Source organism: Micropterus dolomieu, linkage group LG21 (assembly GCF_021292245.1).
Source record: "Micropterus dolomieu isolate WLL.071019.BEF.003 ecotype Adirondacks linkage group LG21, ASM2129224v1, whole genome shotgun sequence".
Taxonomy (NCBI): Eukaryota; Metazoa; Chordata; class Actinopteri; order Centrarchiformes; family Centrarchidae; genus Micropterus; species Micropterus dolomieu.
Genome location: NC_060170.1, coordinates 20,886,496 through 20,910,631, shown reverse-complemented (window position 1 = coordinate 20,910,631; position 24,136 = coordinate 20,886,496). Strand labels below are relative to the sequence as shown.

Here is a 24,136-nt window from a genome sequence, read left to right as displayed (position 1 = left end):
CATGATTAGTAATGCTAGACAGCAGATCGACTGCATAGCCTATTATGAATAATAACGTAAAAACAGGACATGTACAGTAATAATTCGGGGCTTATTCGCCTATAGTATACTGTGGTATCGCTGTCACACATTTTTTATGGACTTAATGAACTGACAGATTAAACGGAATACTACTTGCCCTCTTTTTTAAACAGATTTTAACCTATGAATCAGGGAAATACCCGCGCTGACAAGTAGGCTATACCTTATAAAATGATTTTCATAAACATAGCGGCTTATACAGAACAATTATAAGATCAGTGAACACATGTCGCTGTCAGCAGATGGATTTATTAGTGATTTAGCTTTGGAAATAATGCTCATATCACATCTCTGCTATCATAAAATCCTGTGTTGGGTTCATTTGCTTTCACACCACAAGTGAACCGCACCAGAGTTCATTTGAGAGCTTAGTCCGCTTTTGGTGCGCACCCGAGTGTGATTACTGCATTCACACCTGCGAAAACGAACCGCACCAAGGGGGAAAACGAACTCTAGTGCGATTTAACCGAACTAAACGAGACAGGTGTGAAAGCACCCTTATTAGCTGACTGAGTCAGGTGAATCATGGCCAGACCCGGACCGAACACAAACTACAGTTTGACTGCTAAAAAAACGTAATGTTTCTGCTCCTCTTCATGCTGTGAACCGCAGGTTAAATGAGGACAATCTCCCTTTAGAGGCTGAGACATGCAAGGAGAAAGAAAAGCATACTTAGATGGAGAGACAGGAATATCTTGCAGAGTTTCCTTCATACTCTGCATTTGTTTAAAGATTTAAAGGTATATGAATCACCAAACCATCTCCATGAATCAGTAAAATTCTACTGAAGTCGTGTGACGTAGCATGCTATGTGTTTGTTTACCCTTTTGCACCTGTGGCTTAGTCATCCAAATTACATCCAATGATGACTCTCTTTTCCGGCTTCTCTAGGAATGAAAGTTAAGGGTTTAATTAGGCCTCCATGACCCTCATCAGAGCCAGTCTACCTCAATAACACTCGCCACAATCAAAGGGAACAATAAGCACATGCAGGTGCACACAAATGCAAATGCATGGGCCCTTCCAAGGGGGTGTACACATGCACACTCATGCCCACAAAAAAGCACACACACTCCCATACTCACTGCGGCCAGAGGTCCCCTCAGGATTAGTCAATTATTAAGCGGTCTATCCTTCTAAGAAAGAGTGTTATTGATTGACTATCACTATAGGTTTAATAATTTAGCTGTTTTAATAGCAGAGATATGGAAAGAGAGCAGAAGACCAACAGTCGGGGACAGGGGTGGAGCCAGAGGCGGAGCCAGAGGAGGAGGAGAAAGGGGACAAATTGAGACAACAAAAAGAAAGGAAGAAGAGCAGGAGAGCAGTGAAAAGATGAGGGGTGGAAAAGAGGAGCTTTAATGGTAATAAAGCTGTGGACACTGGAATAAATCCTAAAAACTCCTACTAAACTAAACCCTGGATGGAGGAAATGAACGAGGAATTCCCATCTTTCCTATAGCATCTTTAGTTGATGCGCCCTTGTGCAAGTCACTTTTTCCCTTTTCTAGTCGAGCTGCCACAGTGTATGAATGTATCACTTCCCTCCCTGAGCAAGGGTAAAAATTGTGATTTGTTCCTAATCAGAAGAATATAATATGCTTGAGTGCTGGAGCAGAAAATCATAGCCGAGGGTGTTACAGAAGAATGACTCAAAAAGTGAAACATCTCGTGCTGTAACTTATGCCAATACCTTTCTCAAATAATCAATCGAATAGTTTGGTTGAATTGTTAGGTATAAAAAATGTCAAAAGATCAGAGTCTCTGACAAAGGTCTTTTTGACTAAAATCTTCAGGTGGATATGTATGTTTGTGTTTTTTTTTCCCACCTACTTGTTTTGTGCTGCGTGCAGTCATTTTATGTTGTTTATGTTTAACTATTAAATCAATGATCAACATAGTTGTAATTTGAGTTGGCTAATCGATCATTTGATTAATTATTTCAACTCTAAATATCAATATTCGTGCACACTCTTTGGCATAGAAATTTGGATTCGCTTCATTAGCGATATGTAATAAAAAAGCAAAGTAAGTTGTTCGCAAGAGAGCCTAATCACTCTGTCATCATAATATCATCTGCATGCTATTAGCTTCTCCTACAATCAGCACTCATGAAATTAATGTCAACATCGCATAAAGTTCAAGTCTGGGTGTTCTTGAAAATCAGCACACACACCCACTGGTTGTTTCAATGTAATTTTACAAATAGAGGATGAATAGAGGATGATGTGCGTGTGTATCCTCCCTCTCTCTGTTTTGTGCTGTTTGTGCTCATCTTTTCAGGGCTTCCTTTGAATTCTTCTCATGATTCCTCACTGGCTCCCGAGTCGGTCTGTGTCAAAAGGATTGTGTGAAATGTGAAAATAGTAAGACACCTAGTCAGCCACCCTTATACCTGCACTTTAAATCCGTGGCATTTTGTCCAGTGTTTCTCCTTGTTAAAAATGCATGAACCGACTGTACAGGAGAAGCTCTTCAGCCGCTTGTCTGAAAAATTCATGAAAAAGGGTTTTTATCCCCCACTGTTTTGTAGAGGTGGAGAAGAAAAGAGAGAGACTGTCGTCTGATGTTGTCAGCCGTTTTATCCCTGACCCTGTTAGTCGTGGACTAAAGCTTGTGTGCTTATTCACCCATTGTTCCTTAATAATATTAATATTGTATTCAACAATTTAATTGCTGAAATAAGCCACAGATTAGCTAACCTGTTGAGGTCCTGAAGCTTTCAAAAGCTTCAGAGATTATTTTGTCAAGTCTGTCCTCCCAAGAAATATGACAGATGTTTCAGCAATTGCCCAAAATAGCTTGGTTGGCAGTTCTTCTTCAGAAAGATTGTTCAATATTCATATACACACAAAACCATTATTAAATGAAGCTGGTGAGGCTTATTTCCCCTGTCAGTGAGTGCTGTTTTAAAATCTTGGTGGTTTAGCCACGGAGCTGTGAGCCAAGTCAACTAACTGTCCCGCTGAGGCCGCCGAGGTTCAAACCCCAAATACACCACCGCTCCGCTCTCCTGTCTTCCCCTGACCACAACTCCCAGCTGCCCCAACACCACTCACACACACTCACACACAAACGATATGACACACAAGTCCTACAATTCACCAACCAGGTAACAGTTTGGCCCTTAACAGTCACTGCACTCACACATGCATCTACACTAACAAACAAACAAACGCACCACACACATCAGCACATCCGTCCTCCCTTGGCGGTACAGGAGAGTCACTGGTGTGATTGCATTATTGATTGCCCTATGTTTTTTTTTCTCTGCCTTCTTAAAAGCATTTAGCAATCTGGCAATTAGTTAGAGCTTAATGTAGGATGTCAAAACAGTGCTATTGATCCAGGAGGAAAGATTGATCAGTCAACTCATTATGTTGCTGGCGCTGCCTCGTCATAAACACTCCAGATGAAACTCCATCAAAAGCCCATCCCTCGTTCACTGGCTCTCTTCTGCTTGCTCTATCGCTCTCTCTCTCTGCATCAGTCTCCCCAGTGTTTTCTGTTGTTGGCTCCCGGTGCTTGATTGCACTGTCTGCACCTGGTTGGAATTTGGATTTATTTTTTGCTCTGCTTGTCATTGCTCTCTTCCTATTTGTCGTTTATTCGACTGAATGTTTTCTCTCTCACTCGCTCCCTCCTGTCTTTGTCTTTCTGTCATCAATGTGTTTATTGTAACCTATTAGAAAACAATTTATTTCCATCTTTTCTCCCGGTATCCCAGTACCCTCTATCTCGCCTCTCATTATGTTTCTTTCTCTGTTTCCTTTTCATGACCACTCCTGTAAGCCTCTAAAATTCAACATCTCTGTGGTACAACAGGAAATATACAATGTCGTTAAAATCTCAGAAAGGGCTGTTTAGTTTAGTTTACGTCACTTGCATCAATTCATAAGTCAGTCATATGAAAATCAAGCAGTTGCATACACACTTGACTAAATTTTCAGAAACACACGGCTCAGCAGTCTTTTTAGAATGTCGTATTGTTTGGTTAACAGACGCTAAGCTCATTAAAGGTGGCACAAGCTGCAAAATAATGAGGGCTGGCATTTATCAAGCACTTCATAGTTTGAATTCTGATTAAAGTGTTTTTTTCCACATCAGCACAATTAAATATTCAGTAGATCTCTGTAAAACAGGTGGGTTATAATTTTAGGTTAAAATGAGATCAGAAAACAGTTGCCCTTATAAAGGTATGGACATGAAAAATGTTGGGTTAGCTTACTTGGCCTAATGTAGAATTTGTATTTTTGTTGTACATAATACATTTAAGCAGCTGATCCCAAACCTTTCAGGCAACACCCTTCTATATCCTGATCGGGTAGTTGCACCACTAATCCCCCACCTTAAAAAAAAAAACAACAAAAAAAACATAGCCTTCTTATAACCAGATTAAAGGCATCAAGTTTAAGCATGCACAAATAAACACAACATGTGTAATAAAATATTACATTACGATCTCAACATTACATTCAAATGAATTTGAAACTACACGGCAACAAAGTTACACACGAGCCGTCACTTTTAAAGAGCAAAAAGGATGGGTGAGGGTGGGGACACACGTACCGGCTCCGACCCTAACCCTAACTAATGGCCAATTACTTATCTATATTAATGCAATGGATGGGCCTGCATCTTCACAGTTTAAGCCTCAAATCTTTCTAAAAGCATCCTCTCTTTGCCAATATTTAGTCTTCCCTGATGTCAGAGCAGATAAACTAGCCTCACATAGTTAAGTTGTGGCAAAGGGCATCCAAACCCTCAAGGTTTGTGGCTTTTGTTTGAACAGCAACTGCAGTGCTCCATCAGTTGACCTGTAGCTCCTATAGAGACAGCTGTGGGACAGGGAGGGAAGCTTGACATGGGTTGCAAATCCATGTCTGAGATGTGCCCATAGGTGGGAAGTATTTCCCTAGCTGCTCAGCGAGTTGGTTGAGGTATAAGACTTTTCACATGTTCATCCATGGCCACTTTGTTTGCCACTGACAAAAGCACTAAGCTTCTCTCGCCTAACCAGATTTTATATGTTAGACTAACTCCCAGCCATCAAATATCCCTAAATAGTGTTACAAACTCACTTGAGTACAATGTGGCAAAATTTAGCTTACTTAAGCAGTGCAGGCAGTCACTGATTGATGACTGATGTTTTACCGTAGCTGGATGCTCTCACTGCTGAGATTGTTGAATACTACAATCCCATATACTCGCCCTGACTCCGATGCTGCTGATGTGACGGAAGCCAGCGAGGCTGTGCAGTGAGTAAACCTCACTCCCCAACGCTAGTGCCCGTGGGTTTTAGCCTCCTCTTCAGCGAGGTCTACGGTTCGAGTCAGGGCCACTCAGTATGTTCTCAGGAACACCCGCTTAAACTGACACCAGTTTTTGTACCAAACTGCAATCTGTACACCAAAGAATACCAAAGCTCCTGAACCTTTTGACCTCACTCCTATATGAACCGTTAGCGATATGTCATAGCACCACTGTGTGCTGTTTTTGTCTCAGCGCTCTGTCTTTTGTGTGTGTGTTACTGTTGTTTTCCCGAGGAACAATGAGTGCATCATCAGGAGGGGTCGTGTAATGTAACAGCTGTGGCTGATGGACTTTGAGATTCACCTCATTTTCCATTTGTCTCCAGTCTATTCAGCCCTTTATCTCTGCCGCGCTTCTGCTTGTTTTTAGAAGTGTTTAACTTGATAACAGCTTCCAAATGGGATGTCAGCACATTTAGAGAGGAAAACAGCAGGAGCATAAAAGATAGTACCAAATTTGGATCAAGTCTAGACATCTGTTCTTACCAGAATCCTGCTATCTCCCTCTGTTTTTCTTTCTCTCTTCATCTCTTTCTCTCTTGTTATTCTCTCACTGTGTCTCCTCTTTCTCCTTTTTCTTCGTCTTCTCTAGCCCCCTCCCCCTCCCACTCTATCTCCCCTTGTGACCCAACAAGTGTCTTATATTTCCAATGATGATTTAGCTCATAAATCTTGATAAAGCCACTGGCTGTTCCGTTCGGTGGAACAGGAAACTCTAGTAGGAGCAAGACCAGACAGAAGATGAGGAATGGCTATCGTTCACGAAGTTGTCCTGTTTTTCTGTGTTTTCCATGTTGATGGCGCCCTCTGGGAGGGAGCATTTTTGTGTATTTAGAGCTCCTTTCTTTGTTGTTGTTGTTGTTCACCTTCTTAATATTTGTATCTGTATCTAATCCATTTTGTTTTTGTGAGCCATACATTTTCCAGTCACCTCATGTGTTTACATTAAATAATCAAACAATCCAACAGAAAACCTGCGTTTTCAGAAAATATCCTTCTACCATCACCCTGGCAGACTGACAGGGGGACAGAAATCAAACTGTCTCCTACAAAAACTGATATGAAGAGCCCTGGAGTGGCCATAGAGAAAATTTGTTTTATTGAGACCATATTTTACTACAGTGAGTGCTTGAAATGCTATTGCATGCGCACAAGATACAATTCGCTCCCACATGAAGTCCAGTGCGCCTGCTTGTTTGACCTTTTATTTACAATCTGGTGTGCACAAATTAACCAAACAGGTGGGACTGAATTGTATCTTATGTCTACAAATTATTCCAAATGGGGGAACAAATTGCACTGTATCTTATGCACATGTAACAGCATTTTGAGCTCGCAATGTAGTAAAACGTGGCCTTGATATGTATATTTTTCTCTCTGGCCACTCTCATTTATATACGGCTAATTTGTTTTGTAGGACCTGTTGATTCTGCCAGCATTATGGTCACTTGCAGCAACTTTCTTTTTTTTCCGAGAGAAGGAAGCTCTACATTTTTGTACCCCAACCAAATTGTAGGGAGGTGATCGGGTAAGGAGGAGGATGATCCTACTCAAGAACAACCCTGAGTTCTCCGAGTACCTTCTGAACGATTCCCCTCTGAGAAAAAAAGAGTTGACTTCACAAGTTACAAAATGCACCCTTACTCAATTTGCTATTTTCGCCTTACTTGGTCTGGTATGTCCAGTAGCTTATGGTGGCTAACTTTTGCTAATGTTAGCAAACTTAAGATATTGTTGTGTTACTGAGATGGCAGAGTCAGTTTGTACTTCATACTCTTCAACTTGTGCTTCTGTTAAACTTTAGTTTTAACATGTCAAAGGTAAAGATTTCAACAGTTTTATAACAAAACTTAAACAAGAAACTGACTGAGTCTTGTAATTGCCAGCAAGGTCTGAAATTAGCACCCGTCACAAAACACACACACCCAAAAGCCAGCTCAGGGAACACCTGTGGTGACTCTTCAAACCAAATTCACCAGTGGAAGAGGCCCAGTCCGTGCTAAGTGACAGCAGGTTAGCTTGCCGGCCGGACTACTGCAGGTAACTCCAGTATTGCTGGATATTATATTATTATTATATTGCCTGTATATTACACGCAAGAGGCATCCCTTGGGTTTATTTTTTTAAAATCAAAATTAGTAAGATCAGGTTTCTGTTGAGATATGGACTCTTGTTGAGATCGTTGGTGGTTGAACTGTGGGCTTTGTATTGAGCACTGACTGTAATACACTGTGGTGAAGGTCTTCTGTGCTTTGTGTTTTGTCATCTGTCAGTACCTTTGAAATACCTAGTTTTTAGTGGGTCCTTTGTAATGTAATTGTCATGTTATGTTTTTGATTAAATATCTTGAACATTGAATGACAACATTAATGATGTCTAAATGAGCTCAATGTTTTTCTTTAATTTGGTGCATACAATTCAAAATTGGCAAATCAAATTTCTGAATGATTTAATTTAAAAAAAAAGTTCAATTTAGACCCTGATTGCCACTTATGCCACAATTACGTAAGTCAGTTACACACATTTCCAATCAAATGTAGCACACATTATTAACAGAATTTCCATAAAATCTGCAATAGAAAATGTGAATTACTTAACATTTTCACTCACTGCTGTTAATTTTCCATCCAGGCACAGTTAAGCCATTGCAGAAGAACACATATTTAAAAAGTGCCAGTAAAACCTCAAGCAAATAATAATGTGGAAAATGTGATGGAATATGGCATTTGTGTTAGTTTCATGTATTTGACATGTATTCTTCTGAATGTTACTGTCTCCTCCAGCTGATGTTTGCATCTGTCTCCAGTGTTAAAGTGAACACATTTATTTGCTATGTCTGTTATAATTGCACTTTGATGCATTTTGTTTTTATCGATACACCAACTTTCCTACCTCAGACCAGCGTAAAAATCTTTTTTTGCAAAATATTGCAACTTTTTTTAACATATCACATCATGTAAAAACTTGTGAAATGCACTTACAGTGTAAATGCTCCGTATTTGTATAGCGCCTTTCTAGTCTTTTCGACCACTCAAAGCACTTTTACACTACATCTGCATTCACCATTCACACACATTCACTGAGCCTAAGTGCTCAAACAGAAACTAACATTCATACACTGGTGGAACAGCCACAAGCGGCAATTCGGGGTTCAATATCTTGCCCAAGGACACTTCAACATGAAGGAGGAGCCAGGGATTGAACTGCCAACCTTCCGATTAACGGGCAACCTGCAGTTTGGGCTGCATGCTTTAAACCAAGACCTTTTTGCCTAACAATAACCAAGTGCCTAAATATAGCCATAAGAAACATGCTTTTGTTTCAATGAGTAGATATTGTCAGGAAAACACATGAAATCTGTTCTCAGCCAACATTTTGCAGATACGTATTTTACATAAAAAATGGAAATTGGTGGCATTATGTACTCAGTCAAGTTATTTTCAGTTGAATACGGTTAAAAATATATATATATTCAGAAGCAACAAAAACACATTCATTACACTCTATATTGCTGTTCGCAGCAGGGAACAATCATCATCTCTTGTATAAAAACAGATGCACACATTTTTAGGAGAATGCAGCCACATGCCCACTCCTCCCTGTGGTGGCGGTGATGTCACCACACAGGTGCAGCAGCGAGGGATTAACCACTAATGACCGCCTGTCATTCCCTTAAAAGTCTCTAATCGGTCCACGTCATGAGGAGGCAGCTTCGGCTCGCCTCCTCTTTGTCTTCTCTGAAACACTGCTCGGTTGTAAATTCTCTCTAAGCCTATGTCTCTGTAATAATGACACATTTCCTCCAAGCAATAGTTGCTCTTCCCTGCTGCTTTTAGATCCTCTTGGATGAGGCTATTGCTAATAGCATAGTATTAAGGCAGAGACAGGTTATAGTTAGTACTGGCATTACTGACGCTTTGATGTACAGCACGCTTGATCCTAAGCTCTGGCTTGGTGGCCATTACTTCCTTGGCTAATAAATGTCGAAAGGTGCTGAGATATTGCCTTTTCAGTGTTTCAGTCACCCAGGTCAGGTAATAGATCACCTTTTTGGATGTCTCACCACTCATTTGAAAGGCTCTGTTAGACTTTGAACTCCATCTCAAATGTTTTCAGGTACAATTTTCAGGTAGTGGAAACTTTTCTGATTTTAGAATACAAGCTCCTCTGATAACTATTAAATTTCTGTGACTACTTTTTTTAATCGTGAGAAAGCCATGAAAAGGTGTGTTTTCTCCTAATCATTTAATTTAACCTGGATCCTGTCACACAACACGATTCCAGCTGTTCCAGACATGATTTGTGTGTCAGGTAACGTTAAATGACTTGCCCATGGACATTCATCTTACTTTCTAGTTCGCCAAGATATGCTGTTGTTGGGATGTTAGCAGGAGAGTGGTGAGTATCGCTGTCTGGAGCGGCTGTGCTGGCTCTGGGACCGCTCCGTCTTCTCTGCATGTTAGCTTCGCAGCAGCAACTGTTTAGACAGTTTGCTAACTCACAACTTAGCTAAAGGTAGTTAATTTTTTCTATCTGTGTCGTTGTTTGCTCAATATCATGGTATTTCTCATGGAACTGGAATTATCCAGTATCATTTTATCCACCTTTAGCTGTCTGTACTACTTAGGAGTTTTGTTATTCCATGTTTGTTGCATTCAGCCATCACAACTCAACCTTATTTGAGATCAACATTTCCTTTTTTAAAAATAGCATGTCCTGGATTTTTTCCGTCATGTCATGATGCCAGATTGGGCAGAGTCACCATCTTTTTGGTCTCTTTTGCAACAGCAGTCATTCCTGTCATGACCTTGTTGACGATACTGGCAATGTTCTGTCTATTTTGTTTATGTTCCATTTCGTTATCAATGATAACACTCTATTTATCTGCTGTAGGCATGCCTGGCTGTCCATGTCAGTGAAGCCCTTTGCAAGGTCTCTTTCTTTTCTCTTATGAGGTTGGGTAGTTGTACGTCAACTTTTCTCATAAGTTGTGTTTGTCATTCACACTTGTAAATGTATTTATAACATTTATTATTTATATGTTAGTACTGTGCAACGTTTTTACACTTTAATAATTAAGTGCTTTACAAAAAATATTTAAAGAATTACTTGACCAAACAAATGCAATTAAGAACTTAAGAGGCAAAGGGGTAAGTACACATGGGCAATAATAGGCTTTTTTGACAGAAAAAAACATAGCTTAGCCAACAAAAATGTCTGTTTGAGTGAGACAGGCTGATATATTTTATACTCTATGTATAGCACATTATATTGATGACTTGCAGTGAAAGAATGAGAACAACTTTAAGTTCCCCTCCACTCAAAAATGTGTTTTGCTTGTGGTATGTTGGAGCTTCACTGTGCAAAATGATGTATGTGCAGATCTTCACTCTAGAAGCCTGTTTTCACATCCATTTTCACATTCCAAGTTTAAGATGTGTACGTTTGAGTATGATTTTAGACGTCAGTTGTGGTTCAATATGGAACTTACACAAGTGTAATGTGGAGGAGGAGACATTCTGTGTCCGGCAAACTTTTGAATAAAAAATTCATAGATTCAGAATTTCACAATGAGGGAGAAAGAGTAAATTGAACAGAATTTTTCTTTAACCCTTTTGCTGAACTTTATATGGCTTGAAATCATGTCTGAAGGGGATCTTTAACGATCTGGGTGTCAAGTTGTATTTATAGTCAAGGTCAGGCCCCTTGAGTCCAAGACCTCAGCCTTTACAGGCTGCCAAAACATTCTGCCAGAAAGCAAATTAGTATTACTTAAATACTTACTTAAAGCAAATCAGTTTTAATTAATTAAACTCTTGTAGAGTCCTCTGGTCTTGCCTACAGTACCATTTTACTCAAGAACACGTTTAGACCACAATTATTGAGGTTAAGCATGTATTAATTGTGTGTGTTGTAATGCTGTCCTAGGGCAGAAAGAAGGAGGTGCTGTGACAAAGATGTTTATTGAATTTTAAACTCAGGATAAATGTTTCACATTTTACGTGTACAATTTCTGCAACTGAGCCACTGAGATTCCCTTCAGTCTTATGACAATGGCAGCAATTCTTCTGTTTGTCTTACCAAGACGTACAATAGATGAGCTTTTACAGCCTCCCTCATCCTCACAACTTCTTTGTGTGTGTGGTCCACTGATTAAAAGTGGTATTTATGAGGTTGAATGCTGAATACAGGAATTCTCCACTGCACACCAAGGAAAGCAGTACTACCGTTTGCTTTCTTAATACTCATACATATGCAACCACACACACACACACACACACACACACACACACACACACACACACCTTCTATGCTGAGTCTAGGTACTTTCCCTTCCTCCACATCCACCCAAAAAAACACACACACACCCTGTTACAACAAGGTGAGTTTTGTGCCGCCTTGTGCATTTCTCATTTCCTTTCCAGTGATGTTTTTATTAAAAGATAAATTGTAGACGGAGCTCAGTGTAAAAAGAGCATATTAATTCAGCTGTTGCTTAATTGCATCAGGGATTTAGACATACTCTCTCGTCCAATTTGCTTGTACAATTCCCTGCAAAAGCCCTCAGCTTGCTCCTAATCTGCAAACGAAGCAAGTGTTGTTTTTTTTTTCTTAAAAGACAATGGATTTATGTTGGGATTAATAGAAGGGGAGAGATGTAGCAACATCCAAACAGTCCAGCTCTATCACTGAATTCAATTTAGCATATTTTTCTGTTTCTCTCACACCGCCTGGAGCATGCCTGGGTACTTCTTCTGTTTTCTTACAAAGCCTCTCACTTTCTTTTTCCTTTCCCTGTTTCCTGGGTCCCCCCCCCTACACACACACACACACACACACTACACTGACTTGCATTCATTTCCTATTTCCTGTACCGCTACGTACTTGTCTAACCTTAACCCTAACCTTAAATCAAGTCTTCACCCTAAAATGTAATGATTTTGGTTATAGGGACTTGCATCTTGTCGCCAAATGGAAGGCGAGTCCCTGACTGTGTAAACAGATTTATGTCCCCACAACATATGTAAAACACGCTCACAGACACACACACTTATCTTTTTAGTATATTCACTTGCGGGAGCTCTCATGTGACATAACACTTTTTATTAATTACATTGTATCATGACAGACTGGTCCACGTTCAGAGAAAAATCATATCATCAACATCATCATCATCATCATCAAGACTCACTGTGATCATTTTCACCACGCAACTGCATGACTGTACAAGTTCCCTCTGGTGTGTGTTTCTGTGTGTGTGTGTTTACTGTACTACCAATCTGTTTGCAAAGACAGACATTAGCTGCATCAATCAGAATATTTCCAGCTTTTAATCACCTTATGTGCTTTTTAAGAAAGATGCTCTGTTTTAGGCATAGAAATAACATTTCAGCATCTCTTTCATACAGAAACCTTGCAGTATTTTGTCCTTTGTCCTATTTTAAGCCTTTTACAATCCAAACAGCCACAACACATTCAAAATCCTGCTTTTTTCCCCTACCATGCTGGCAGCAGCGAAACCCTCAAAACACAGAGACAAAGATCACAGAACCAAAAACTGAAAAACAGGGATACTGCATATAGCAAATCACAGTTTCTTGTTCTTTTCTATTTTTTTTGTTTTTGTATTACATTCTTCAGGGTGTAGGGGCTCCAGGAGCATCCAAGCTCAAAGGTAATCTTAAAGATGACCTTTATGATATTTCAGCTCTTTTAGCTTAGACTGTGATGTGAGGGGTTGTGAGGGGGAAGGGGGATTAAATGTGATATGGATCAGAACACACTCAAAGTCGGGATGTATATGTATGTGTATGTGGATGTTTTATGTGTGGACTGCGCTTCAGGTCACTGAGCCACATGGTTTTAGCAATATGTTATAGTGAGGTGATAGGCAAAAAGAAAATATCCATTCATATTGCTGATATACGTCTGTGAAACCCAGGTTTTAGTAAGTTGTGTCCAGAAGGAGGCTGATTTTGGAGACATAAATAATGCAATTGAGTGATTCCATAAATCTTAGCTGCCATAATACCAACCTCAGTCCAACACGACTGGGTAAAGTCATTTATCATGAATTGGTGAACAGCGACAACAAATCAATTCCTGAATTCTCCGTTGAATCTCATTGCATTTGAACTAGGATTTGGCTAGAGTCTAAATCCCTCCTGACCTCACTCCAGTATCAATCAGCCTTCTCCACACACACTCACACACACACACACACACCACTGGGAGAATGAGCAAACACCGCTCTGCACCCCGGGGGCTGCTGTATGTCATCTTGTGTATTTGTGAGTCCCATGTATAGAAACTCATTTCTCTGCCCTCCACTTGTAAGAGAAAAGAAGAAAACAGTACAATCTAAATACTGACACAGTCTCGGACACAGCAGTTTGTGATGCTTTGATGTTTCTTTCAGCAGCATATTCACATTTGTACATTTCTATTTTTGTTCATTCCTCTCGCTGTTATTTCATTTTACAAAAAAACAAAAAGAAAACGTAGCACTTTTAGAGACCAAAGTTTAAAACTATCACATACAGTATAGGCAGCATAGAAGAGAAAAGTTGGTTGAATAGTCTATTTTACAGTAGGTCACTTGAAGAAGAAGAGAAGTCTGTGATTGTCAGTCCCTCCTTTTCTGAGGTGTCCATTCATACAGCAGTTGTTTTTCCTCCCTTTTTTTTTCTGTTTGACCAATATGTTTTGATCTGAGGCATCGATGCGAAGATGGCCGATCTTCAGCCAGAGTAAAAGTTTCACAGAGAGCTCCTGCAGTGTGCTGCCTTCATCAAATTAAACACCACTCTTCTGTCAAAACATCACTGCTGTCCAACCTGACACAGTTCATTATTTGAAAAAAAAAACCAAAACAAAACAAAACAAAACAAAAGGAGGAACACAGCAGGTACGTACGCACAGTGCAACCAGCTGGGATGTTGCTTTGACCTACTCTACTCTTGACATCAGAGGCGTTTGTATGCGCTGTGTTTGTTTCTAACCGTTTTTGTTTTTTTAGCTCACACACAGGCCCTCTCACACCTCTGTTATTGCACTGAGTTATTGTGTGGCAAGTTTTTGAATGGCGTTGAGTGTGCTCACTCAGTGCAAACTCTACTTGACTATACAGCAGGGATGGATTTTGAGGACCTCGTTAGCCTGCCTTGTCAATGCGGCAGCCATTAACCCTCGCATCCATGCTCTGCCAGGTGACACTAATTCTGCAATATGTCAAACTAAATCTACAAATGTGGCAGACGGGTGAAACATCCATCCCTGTTGTAGAGCATGCTGTACATGGGGACAGCCGTTAAGAGGGGAGCCTGACATAAAAATACATGTACACTCAAGATTATCTTTATACATTTGCTAAAACATAATTACTTAAACCAGTAATCATTTTCAGTCAGTTTGTTGTTGCAAAAGGCAACCTTAAATATAGAAAGAAATGTACAAAATTTAAATTTTTAAATAATAATACTATAAATCAATAAAATCAACATTTTCAAGTTCACAAACATCAATACCATCAAGTGCTGTTGTTAATAAACAAATAAGACTTATATTTCCAGATTGATGTTTTACATCTGATTAAAATGGCTATTGGTAAAACCGCAATGATTATGACTTTTCTAATATGTCCATAAAGAGTAAAATATGCCTCGGTAAAATGCCAAAACAATCATTAAATGTGTTTCCTTGCATGCATGTGACCTGTTGTATATATACACAGTGTGTCTGTAAGCATCTTGATCAGATATGTGAGCCGTACTGTAAGTGAGTCAAGTGGATCTCAACGATGGGGCTGTGTGGTGCATTTAAGCTGTTGGTGGATTGCTTGTAAAATGTGTGTCTGTGCATGCGGTTGAGGCCAGGAATGTGATGGGAGCGTTTAGTTGAAGTTGTGGCTTATAGAACATCTGCAGGCCGCAGTAATGATGGATGCTCAATCTCACTTTCACCCTGAGGGCAATCATACCTTCTCTCTCCCCCCTTTTATTACTCCTCTATCTTTTCTTTCTCCTTCATCTTTCTCCTCATGACCCAGTCGTACCTTTTTCACTCCCATCGCCTTCTCCTTTCTACTGCATTGCTTCCCTTCTGAACTCTCCATTTCTTTCCTATACGCATTATTACCTCTCCCGTTATTTCTCCTCTCCACTGCTCCTCGTTCCAGGCCCCTCTCTCTGTTTTCTTCCCCTTCACCTCTCCATCCTTCCTTCTCAGCCATAAAACAATAAGTCTTGAATGTCTGTGAGGAGACTGTGCTAATGGAGCCCATTAGACTGTAATGAAATATACATTACACCATTACAGTGGACGGGGCCTGGCTAAAGCACTGCACCGCTCAAATAATAAAACATGCACAATTCAATTTCCTTCTCAGCCCGTTTTGAGTGTCTTTCAGTGTGTGTGTGTGTGTGTGTGTGTGTGTGTGTGTGTGTGTGTGTGTGTTGTCGGATGCATCCCCTCTAGCACAGATGTGGTTTTCAAGGATGTCTAAGTGCCGAGAGCCTTGATGACTTAATATGGGTTGACCAAATGAACCACACCTTCTACAGTGCCACCACCCACACATCTGACCACTTAAAACCCAGTCTCCCTTTGCAACTTTCACGCCCACCCCCTCAACACCAAGACCTCGCAGTTGTCGGACAGCTGTGGACAAATGAATCAATTGACCTCCGACACGAGTGCTTGACATCACAAGTGAAGCATCTGTCACTTCGGAGGGAGAAAAAGTGAAGTAGTCATCATGTTACCCTGTGCTGTATGATAGTGCAGAGGCCGGAGCAAAGTAAATCTGTAACAGAAAGCAGTGCAGTATGAAGTATGCAGATATGAATGCATATATACCCTCATAATCATGTATATCAAGTCTGTTGCATGAGGAGATATTGTAGATCAGTGCCAGATAGATTTACATATCTAGTATTCAAAATTACAGTATAGCAGAATACCTCAGCCTTCTTCTTGAATTCCTTTTTTCACCACAGCAGTTCAATTCAGCTTCAACAGGCACTGTATTGTTAGTGATTTTTTTTAATTAGTGAAATTAGCCAACCAGAAATCATCATTTGTCATCTGACAGACAGAAAACCAGATGTTTACTTCCTTTTCCTGGTAATTATTCAGTCAGTCTGCTGTATGTGTACCGGTGTGTTAATCATCACCTTGTTGGATGAACGCTGACATTAAAACTCTTGTACAGTTCTGAGACACAGACACAACGACAGACGGACAGACAAGGTGAGAGGGGAAAACACAGTGTCTCTATGGCTCAACATTGCACGGAGCCATTTCCTCTGAAACATCTCACCGTTTCAGTCTTCTATTTACACACAAAGGATTGAAGTTTCCGGAAATCCTCCCCACGCTGCTCCTCCTTGAAATTTTCTGGCTGTTCAAAATGTATTATAAGTCCTGTTGATCAGGTTTCATCAATTTAGCCCCAGTCAGTTTAAAGCATTTGAAAAGAAGTGAGAAGCCCCCCCCTCAAAGTTAAATCACTCTTCGTAAATGTCTCCTCGGGAAGGAAGGAGGGAAAGAGTAGCGATGCACAAAGGAGAGGAAATTGGCAGGGAGAGAAGAGGCGATTGGGGATGAGTTTTGGGGAATTTTTTGATTGCCTTTAAGAGTTTGATAATAGCTTCACATCCTGTACAGCGGTACCTCGCACACACACACTTGCACAAGCATCGCACACTTCATTCACAGGTGTCACCACCCTGGCTCTCACACACACACACACACACACACACACACACACACACACACGCGCATGCAACCTCAAATGCACATACACACTTAGATACAGTAACGATCCACACACATCCAAAACTCTCCTCCTTCCTCCTCCTGTGTTCAGCCCAGTATATCCAGGTATACAGGCGACGCCTTGGCCAGGTTGAGGAGCAGACCGTGGATTTCTTTGATGTTGAGTCTCGTGTGCGGCTCTCTCTGCCAGCAGCCCAGCATCAGGTCATATACCTCTTTAGGACAGGTCCTGGGGCGCTGCAGCACCCTGCCCTGGGTTATACACTCTATCACCTGCAGAGGAAAGAAGACAGACATCAGGTTTAATGTCAGCAGTAGTCTTGGCCCTCTGTTACAAACAAACACCGTCAGTGAGGATGATGGAGCATCCGCTTAGTGAAGCTGTTTCACCTCGCTGCAGTAACATACAGTGAAAATGTCACTGTGAATAAATTACTTACAGAAGCGAGGAAGTTAAATGACACTGGAGTAGTCAGCCAGAAAAATCCTATCCCATTTCTCAATTGCAATGTAAGAGGAAATTTAGTTATTTGAAATAAAACTTAAGAAAATACTGATTTTAGCTTTAAATCTAATTTCGATCAGGGACTTGTGGTTCAACGAGAGGAGACTCTTTGAAACTACTATATAAGAGAACTCTTCTCAGTTTTCAGTACAGTAAGTACCGTATATTAATCTCTGGTAGCGGTTTGGAAAATATCCATACTTTTGATAGCCTGTGATATAATTAAGATTTTCATAATTTCGTCAGCCATTAAATACACCCCGCTGTGTGTGTGAAGTGAATACCAATTAATGGCTTCCATTAAGATCCAAAAACCAGTTGTGTGTCTTCCAAATTGTTGTATATCCGTTTCAAAAAATTGAATACCTGAAGATTATCATTCAATATCTCTAAATTATCAAGAATCCAGTTTGTAAGAGTCTCATCATTCCTTGCTAATCGAGCCGTTACCTACTTCTCCTGACTCTGTGATTGTTATCAGTTTGTGAGAGTAGATAAATAATGAGGATCTCATTTTGGAACAAAACTCAAATATCCTGTGTACAAGATATCGTGATTTGGGTCAGGAGGTGAGTGAACTGTGAATCAAGAGAGATTTATTAGATGTAAACGGGAAAAGAAGACCGCGGGAAGGGGCCAAAGGTTAATTTTGGGTGTAACCAAAGTATGTCAGGAGAAAAAGGGCTGCTGTAACCAGAGTCATCAGAGAAATCATTGTTGAGGTGAAGGTGAAGGGTTGAAGGGCTCTGAGCTTTATTTTCCGGAAACTGGGTCAAGACCCAGAGTGTAGTAAAGGGAAGATTTGTAAGAGTTATTAATTATTCAGAAGAAACAGACAATTGCATGCTTAATTATTTATTTGTTTACTTGTTTACTTGCTCTGTTTACACTTACATGCTCCAAAGACATTTTGGGCTGGCCATGCATTTAACACAGTAAGTCAAACTGAGTTTGTGTTTAATAAAGATGAAATTTTTTAATGATGGTTTTGTTTTCCTCTTTGTAGTTTTAAACCTGTTAAATCATCTTATTCCACACTGTATGACAATATATTCTCTATCAGCTTGTTCCAGCTCTTCATTGAAGCTATGTGATGTTTACACTGTGTGAAATCTTCAAAACCAAAAATCCATGTTTTTTATTGGTTGCAATCCTCACTGTAAATATTCTAGATATTCTGTGCATCATTTTGACCCAGGTTCGGCCTGATGTATTCGGTAACTTTGGGACCTCTGGTGGATTTCAAAATATCTGTGGGCTTAAAAAGATTTGTTTTACTGTGTGTTCTCTGTCAATAACCTGTGTATATTTCTTATTTGTATTTGACATAGTCCTATTTGTACATTTTTAAACTCTTTACTTTCTTTTTTCTTTCTATATTTATGTTCATGTAAGCACCAAAATACCATGGCAAATTCCTGGTATGTAAAAATGTACCTGGCAATAAACCTGATTCTGATTCTTTCCTCCTGCTCTCCCCCCTCTCCCTCCCTCTCTCCACAGACAGGCTGCTGCTTCTTAATGGATTTAAATGGCAACTATCTTTATTAATTGAGATTATTATTATATTATTAAAAGAGATTTTTACATTTAAAATCTTTGTTTAATATCCTTGTTAAATGAATATTTTTGGTTTAGGTCTGTTTGTTAAAATAAGGGGGCATCTGGAGATGGGCTTTAGGAAGTTGGCATTTCTCACTAGTTTGTAAATTTTTACAGAACAAACAATCAATTTATAGAGAAAATTATTTTCAGAGCAATTGATATTGAAAGTAATGGTTTGTTTGCAGCCTCCATGGTCAATACTTATGTTTACTATTAGTATAAATCCTCATTTTAGTGGCTGTGTGCTGGATGTGAAAAGTACTTAGGGAACAAATCATGAACCAGATTAACAAAAAAAGTGACACGTTGTGGGCCCCTTGTGAAAAATAGGGTTTTAAAAGATTCCTTTCCACTAAAAACGCTAGACACCTCTGCTAGCTCCAAGCTCCCCAGCTCTGTGTCGTACCTTACAATTAATTCAAGACACGATGAAATGATAAACAACATATTGAGTTTCCAACAGATTTGCTTTAGCTTTATATAATGAGATGACTCAGGCCAAAGAATTCACACAACGTATACCTATGAGAAATTTGCACACAAAACTGATTAAATATTTAGTTTTATTTCTGAGGGGCTTTCTCATGTCTTGGGGCTGCAGCATCTTGTTTACAATCACTTATTAAGCAGAAGCAGGTGCATTCATGGTTACATTTGCATAAATATTGTTGTTTTGTACTTTTGACTTCAATTCATTTTGTTCAGATTACACGTTACAACATTGTGATGGATCAGTAACCTTCACAGTTAAATGTTCATAGCCTCTCCTGTTTTTGATTCTGTGTGTACTGTTGAGTTCAGAAGTGAAGTTTTTCACTGTACCTCATTATTGGAGAGCTGGTACCACGGCTGTTTTCCATAGGTGAAGATCTCCCAGAGAACAACTCCAAGACTCCAAACATCACTCTCTGTGGTGAACTTTCTGTACATGATGCTTTCAGGGGGCATCCAGCGGATTGGCAGCATTGTGTGACCGCCGACCTTTGAATACAAAGAGCGAATTAAGTAAGTATAGTGTACAATGACTGTAAGGAAAATTAAGATTTAGAGAACTATTCAATATAATCATCCTCTGTCTGTTCTGCAAAATCATGCATTTTAACTACATGGTCATGCAGCTTTTCACATTTCTAACAAGGGTTCACTCAGAAATTATTCCAGGATTCTATTTGTAGACTTGTGCTCTGCCTTTAATACAATGCGACGTCACACCGTGATAACTACACTCCACCACCTCCATGTGCCACCTCTCCTCATTCGCTGGATCCATAATTTCCTCAGTGACAGACCACAGGCAGTAAGGGTGGGACGCACCACATCCACCACCATTAATGTCAACACTGGAGCCCCCTAAGGCTGCGTCCTCAGCCCCTTTCTCTACACTCACACCAATGACAGCCTTAGCCCCTCTCCCATACAAGATACTTAAAATACTGATGATGACACAGCCATACTCGCCCTCCTCTCTAACACGGAGTCAGTTGCAGCATATCACCAATCCATTGCCCACTTCACCCAATGGCTTCCCAATGCTGCCAAGACAAAGGAACTCATCCTGGACATACGCCGTAAACTCTCCACCCCTCACTGCCCCATCTCCATAAACAGCCAGCCAGTAGAAATTATTGACAGCTTCAGGTACCTTGGCATCACCATGGACAATAAACTGAGCTTTGATCACTGCATCACAGACGTCCGCAAACGCTGTCAACAAGGACTTTTTGTCATATGTAAACTCAGGACTCTCTCAGTCAAACCACACCTACTGCTTCTCCTGTACCATAGTATCATTGAACCCATCCTCTTGTACTGTGCTACCTGCTACTTCCCCATGCTCTCTCTCACCAATAGGAATAAAATCACTTCCTCCAAAATAATAGGTCCGATTCCCAACCTGTCAGCCTTCATTAATACTGCCACTGCTCGCAGAGCAACTACCATAGTACAAAATCCCAGCCACCCTCTCAACTCAATCTTCACCCTTCTCCCATCTGGCTGTAGATATAGACAGCTGCTCTATAAAAAGGCACGCTTTGGGAAAATATTTGTACCCTGCGCTATAAGAGCGTCAAACTCACAGACAAGTTAATGATGTCACTCCTGTGTTATATGTGTAGAGATGTGTACATTGCTTGTGTATGTATACTATGGGTAGATTGTGTGTAGTATTCATGTTAAAGGTGCTCTTTGTACAGACTGTGAAAACACATTTCCTCCACTGAGGACAATAAAGAATGAATCTGAATCTGTAAATGTGAAAAATAAATTCTCCCTGATCAGCTAAGTGATCAAAACTAGATAAAGAAAAATGGCTAGCTCCAGTAAACAGTCAAATGTTTGCTATAAAATGTTTGAGCCAGTTTGTGTGAGTCAGCAAAATGTTAGCCATCACTCAATAATAAATACATATCTGATAGAGAATAAATTATTGCAGTATGTGCACTGCTAGTGTCTCATGTGAGTGAAATTTAATTAGTTTTAAAATATTGTTTAATTAGACCTTAAATCGTATAGCATCACACAGCGGAGTGAGTTCCAGCGATTCTCAGAAAGCATAAATCACCAGCTAATCCCACACAGGAACTCAAAGGCACTCTGAGAGACATTTGGTCATTTCATTAAGCTCTAATCTGAGCCGAGCCTTTGGAGCCTGTTTGACTGTTGTATTCATTCATTTCTGCTGGGACTCTCAAAGATGGTGACTGTAGGCTTAAACCAAGTTGAAAACTTCCCATGCTTCACCAGTGAATAAAAGGTGAGTGAGTTCCCTCAGTCATCAAACATACACTGACATGTAATTACAGTTTTACATTTGGATAAAAACTATAATGATTCACATATTCATTTGATGGCACCCAGCCTTAAAACTGTTCCTCTGTTGAACATGTTTAACCTGAACACGCTCAAAGTGAAAGTGAACGAAAGCTAACCCTGTGTACTGATGTTTTTCTCCCCCTCTCCCCTTACTTCTCCGACGAACATGAATCTACCAACCAATCTGCGCTCCATCACTCCACACAGATAGTACAATCCATTTTCGGAGGTTTATGCCTGTTATTAATGGCTAGGTACCCACACTTGGCCTGTTTCTTTGTTAGTCAGTGGGTTATTTTATGGAGTAATAAAATGCACACGATCACAAAGATAGCCATCAGGCTCACTGGTACGCCTGGAGAAACATATCTGCCTCCAGCTCTGCAACCCTTACTCTTCATAACCAGGACCTCGCTCTTCTCCCTGTAATGTGCCTTGCATTTCTCTCTGTGACTCTGCCAAATTCAAATGTGCTTTATTGGCATAGTTATAATGAAGTACATTATTGTGTAGTGAAGTAGTGTGTTACAATGAGAATGATAATATGGAATTCAATAAAAAAGACAACAAATGGTTTACACATTACAATATATACACTTCAACACACTATACAACACTAGTTGCTATTCTGACTATACATGCTGCTGCTTGATGACTATACATGCTTCCGCTCAATGTTTGGCTAGCAAAAGACATCTACGTGATAGGTGCTATTATTAGAGCAGTGTAAGTTAGGTATTTTAAGGAACAGTGCGTAATGTGTGTGTAGCAAGTGTATGGGTGATCGAACAGAAAGTGACGGTGAAAGCTTGCTGAGCAGAGGAAAGGATGGGACCATGGAGGAGCTGATGACAGTAAAGCAAATTAGGGATGCAACTCATTTTAAGCTAATGAGGAGATATTTCTTTTGTATTTTAATGTGCAAATGAAATGGAATTATCCAGAAATCCTGTATTGAAAAAAAGATGCATCGATAATTATTTTATAAGCGCATTGCAGCCTTCTGAAATGCATGGAAATGGTGAGGTGCCTAGAGATTATTACCACCCCTACTATACATGCTTCCACTTGGTCACTATACATGCTGCTACTTGGTGACCGGGCTGGTTAAAGTTCACTTATAACTGACGTTTATGGACTGGCAGCAGTCTGCTGGTACAAGCGCTGATGTTAGCTAATACATGACAGCTAACATTAGGCTCTATGTGAACAAACAACAGCACAGAGAGATAGACTTACTTTTACTTTTAGACTTACTTACTGGTTTGAATGTTTCCTTTTTCAGTTCCAGGTTTGTTTCAATGCCAAATTTTATTTTCAATAGAAAAATTGATTGTCACTGTTCTTGCCCATACACATCACTAGCTTTGACATATCTTCAGTTTTAATGGTGCAACCTGATTTTGTTCGCTATAACATTCGCTAATCATCAGCAACTATAAAATGCATTGCATTGTGGGACCTGTTGTCAGACACAACTTTTTTTGTTTAACTGTGGTGTTTTGTGTAAATGTAATGCACCATAGATTGTGATTAATTTTAGATTATTAGTAAATAAAGTGATTTTGGAAAAAAATGTATATTCTATTCTATTCTATAGACTATTCACCGATGTGTCTATCCCTGCTCATAGACATTAGTCTTTTTGTTTTATTCATCATGGCTGATCATTTCCCCTGATGGTCTGAAATATTAATGTGGGGCTCTTGAACTGCTGGGCTACATGTTTTTATGTTTGTTAACTGTCTTTGTGAATGTGCTTTGAGCGTCAGAGAGAATGAGGAGAATGGAAGAGGACAGTCTTTTTAAAAAGGCTCTAACAAGACTGAATTGAAAGAGGAAACAAGGAAGAAAACAAATGAAGGCGCAGGAAGGGAAAGCCTCAGATTAAATCTTCTTGTCTTTCAGCAGGAGGGGCATTGAATAGTAAGAAAGTCACGTTTACAGGAGAAGACCGAACATTTTCAAAGAATCTCACTGAAGTATAGATGGTGCATCTCTCTCTGACATCAGCTCTTTGTCTGTTTTCTCTTTGCTGCCA

The 24,136-nt window shown here is 39.9% G+C and overlaps 1 protein-coding gene across 1 annotated transcript in view; it reads right to left on the bottom strand.

The window, feature by feature from the left end:
• Positions 1 to 16,374: 16,374 nt before the first annotated feature.
• The window catches only part of ntrk2a (neurotrophic tyrosine kinase, receptor, type 2a), a 112,470-nt gene continuing 104,708 nt past the window's right edge, over positions 16,375 to 24,136 (bottom strand). Inside the window, exons 19-20 of the mRNA XM_046035378.1 lie at positions 20,104 to 20,262; positions 16,375 to 17,444 (exon numbers count right to left, since the gene is read on the bottom strand). Of these exons, the coding sequence (XP_045891334.1) occupies positions 17,259 to 17,444; positions 20,104 to 20,262 (345 nt within the window). The 3' untranslated portion in view covers positions 16,375 to 17,258. The remainder of the gene's footprint in view (positions 17,445 to 20,103; positions 20,263 to 24,136) is intronic.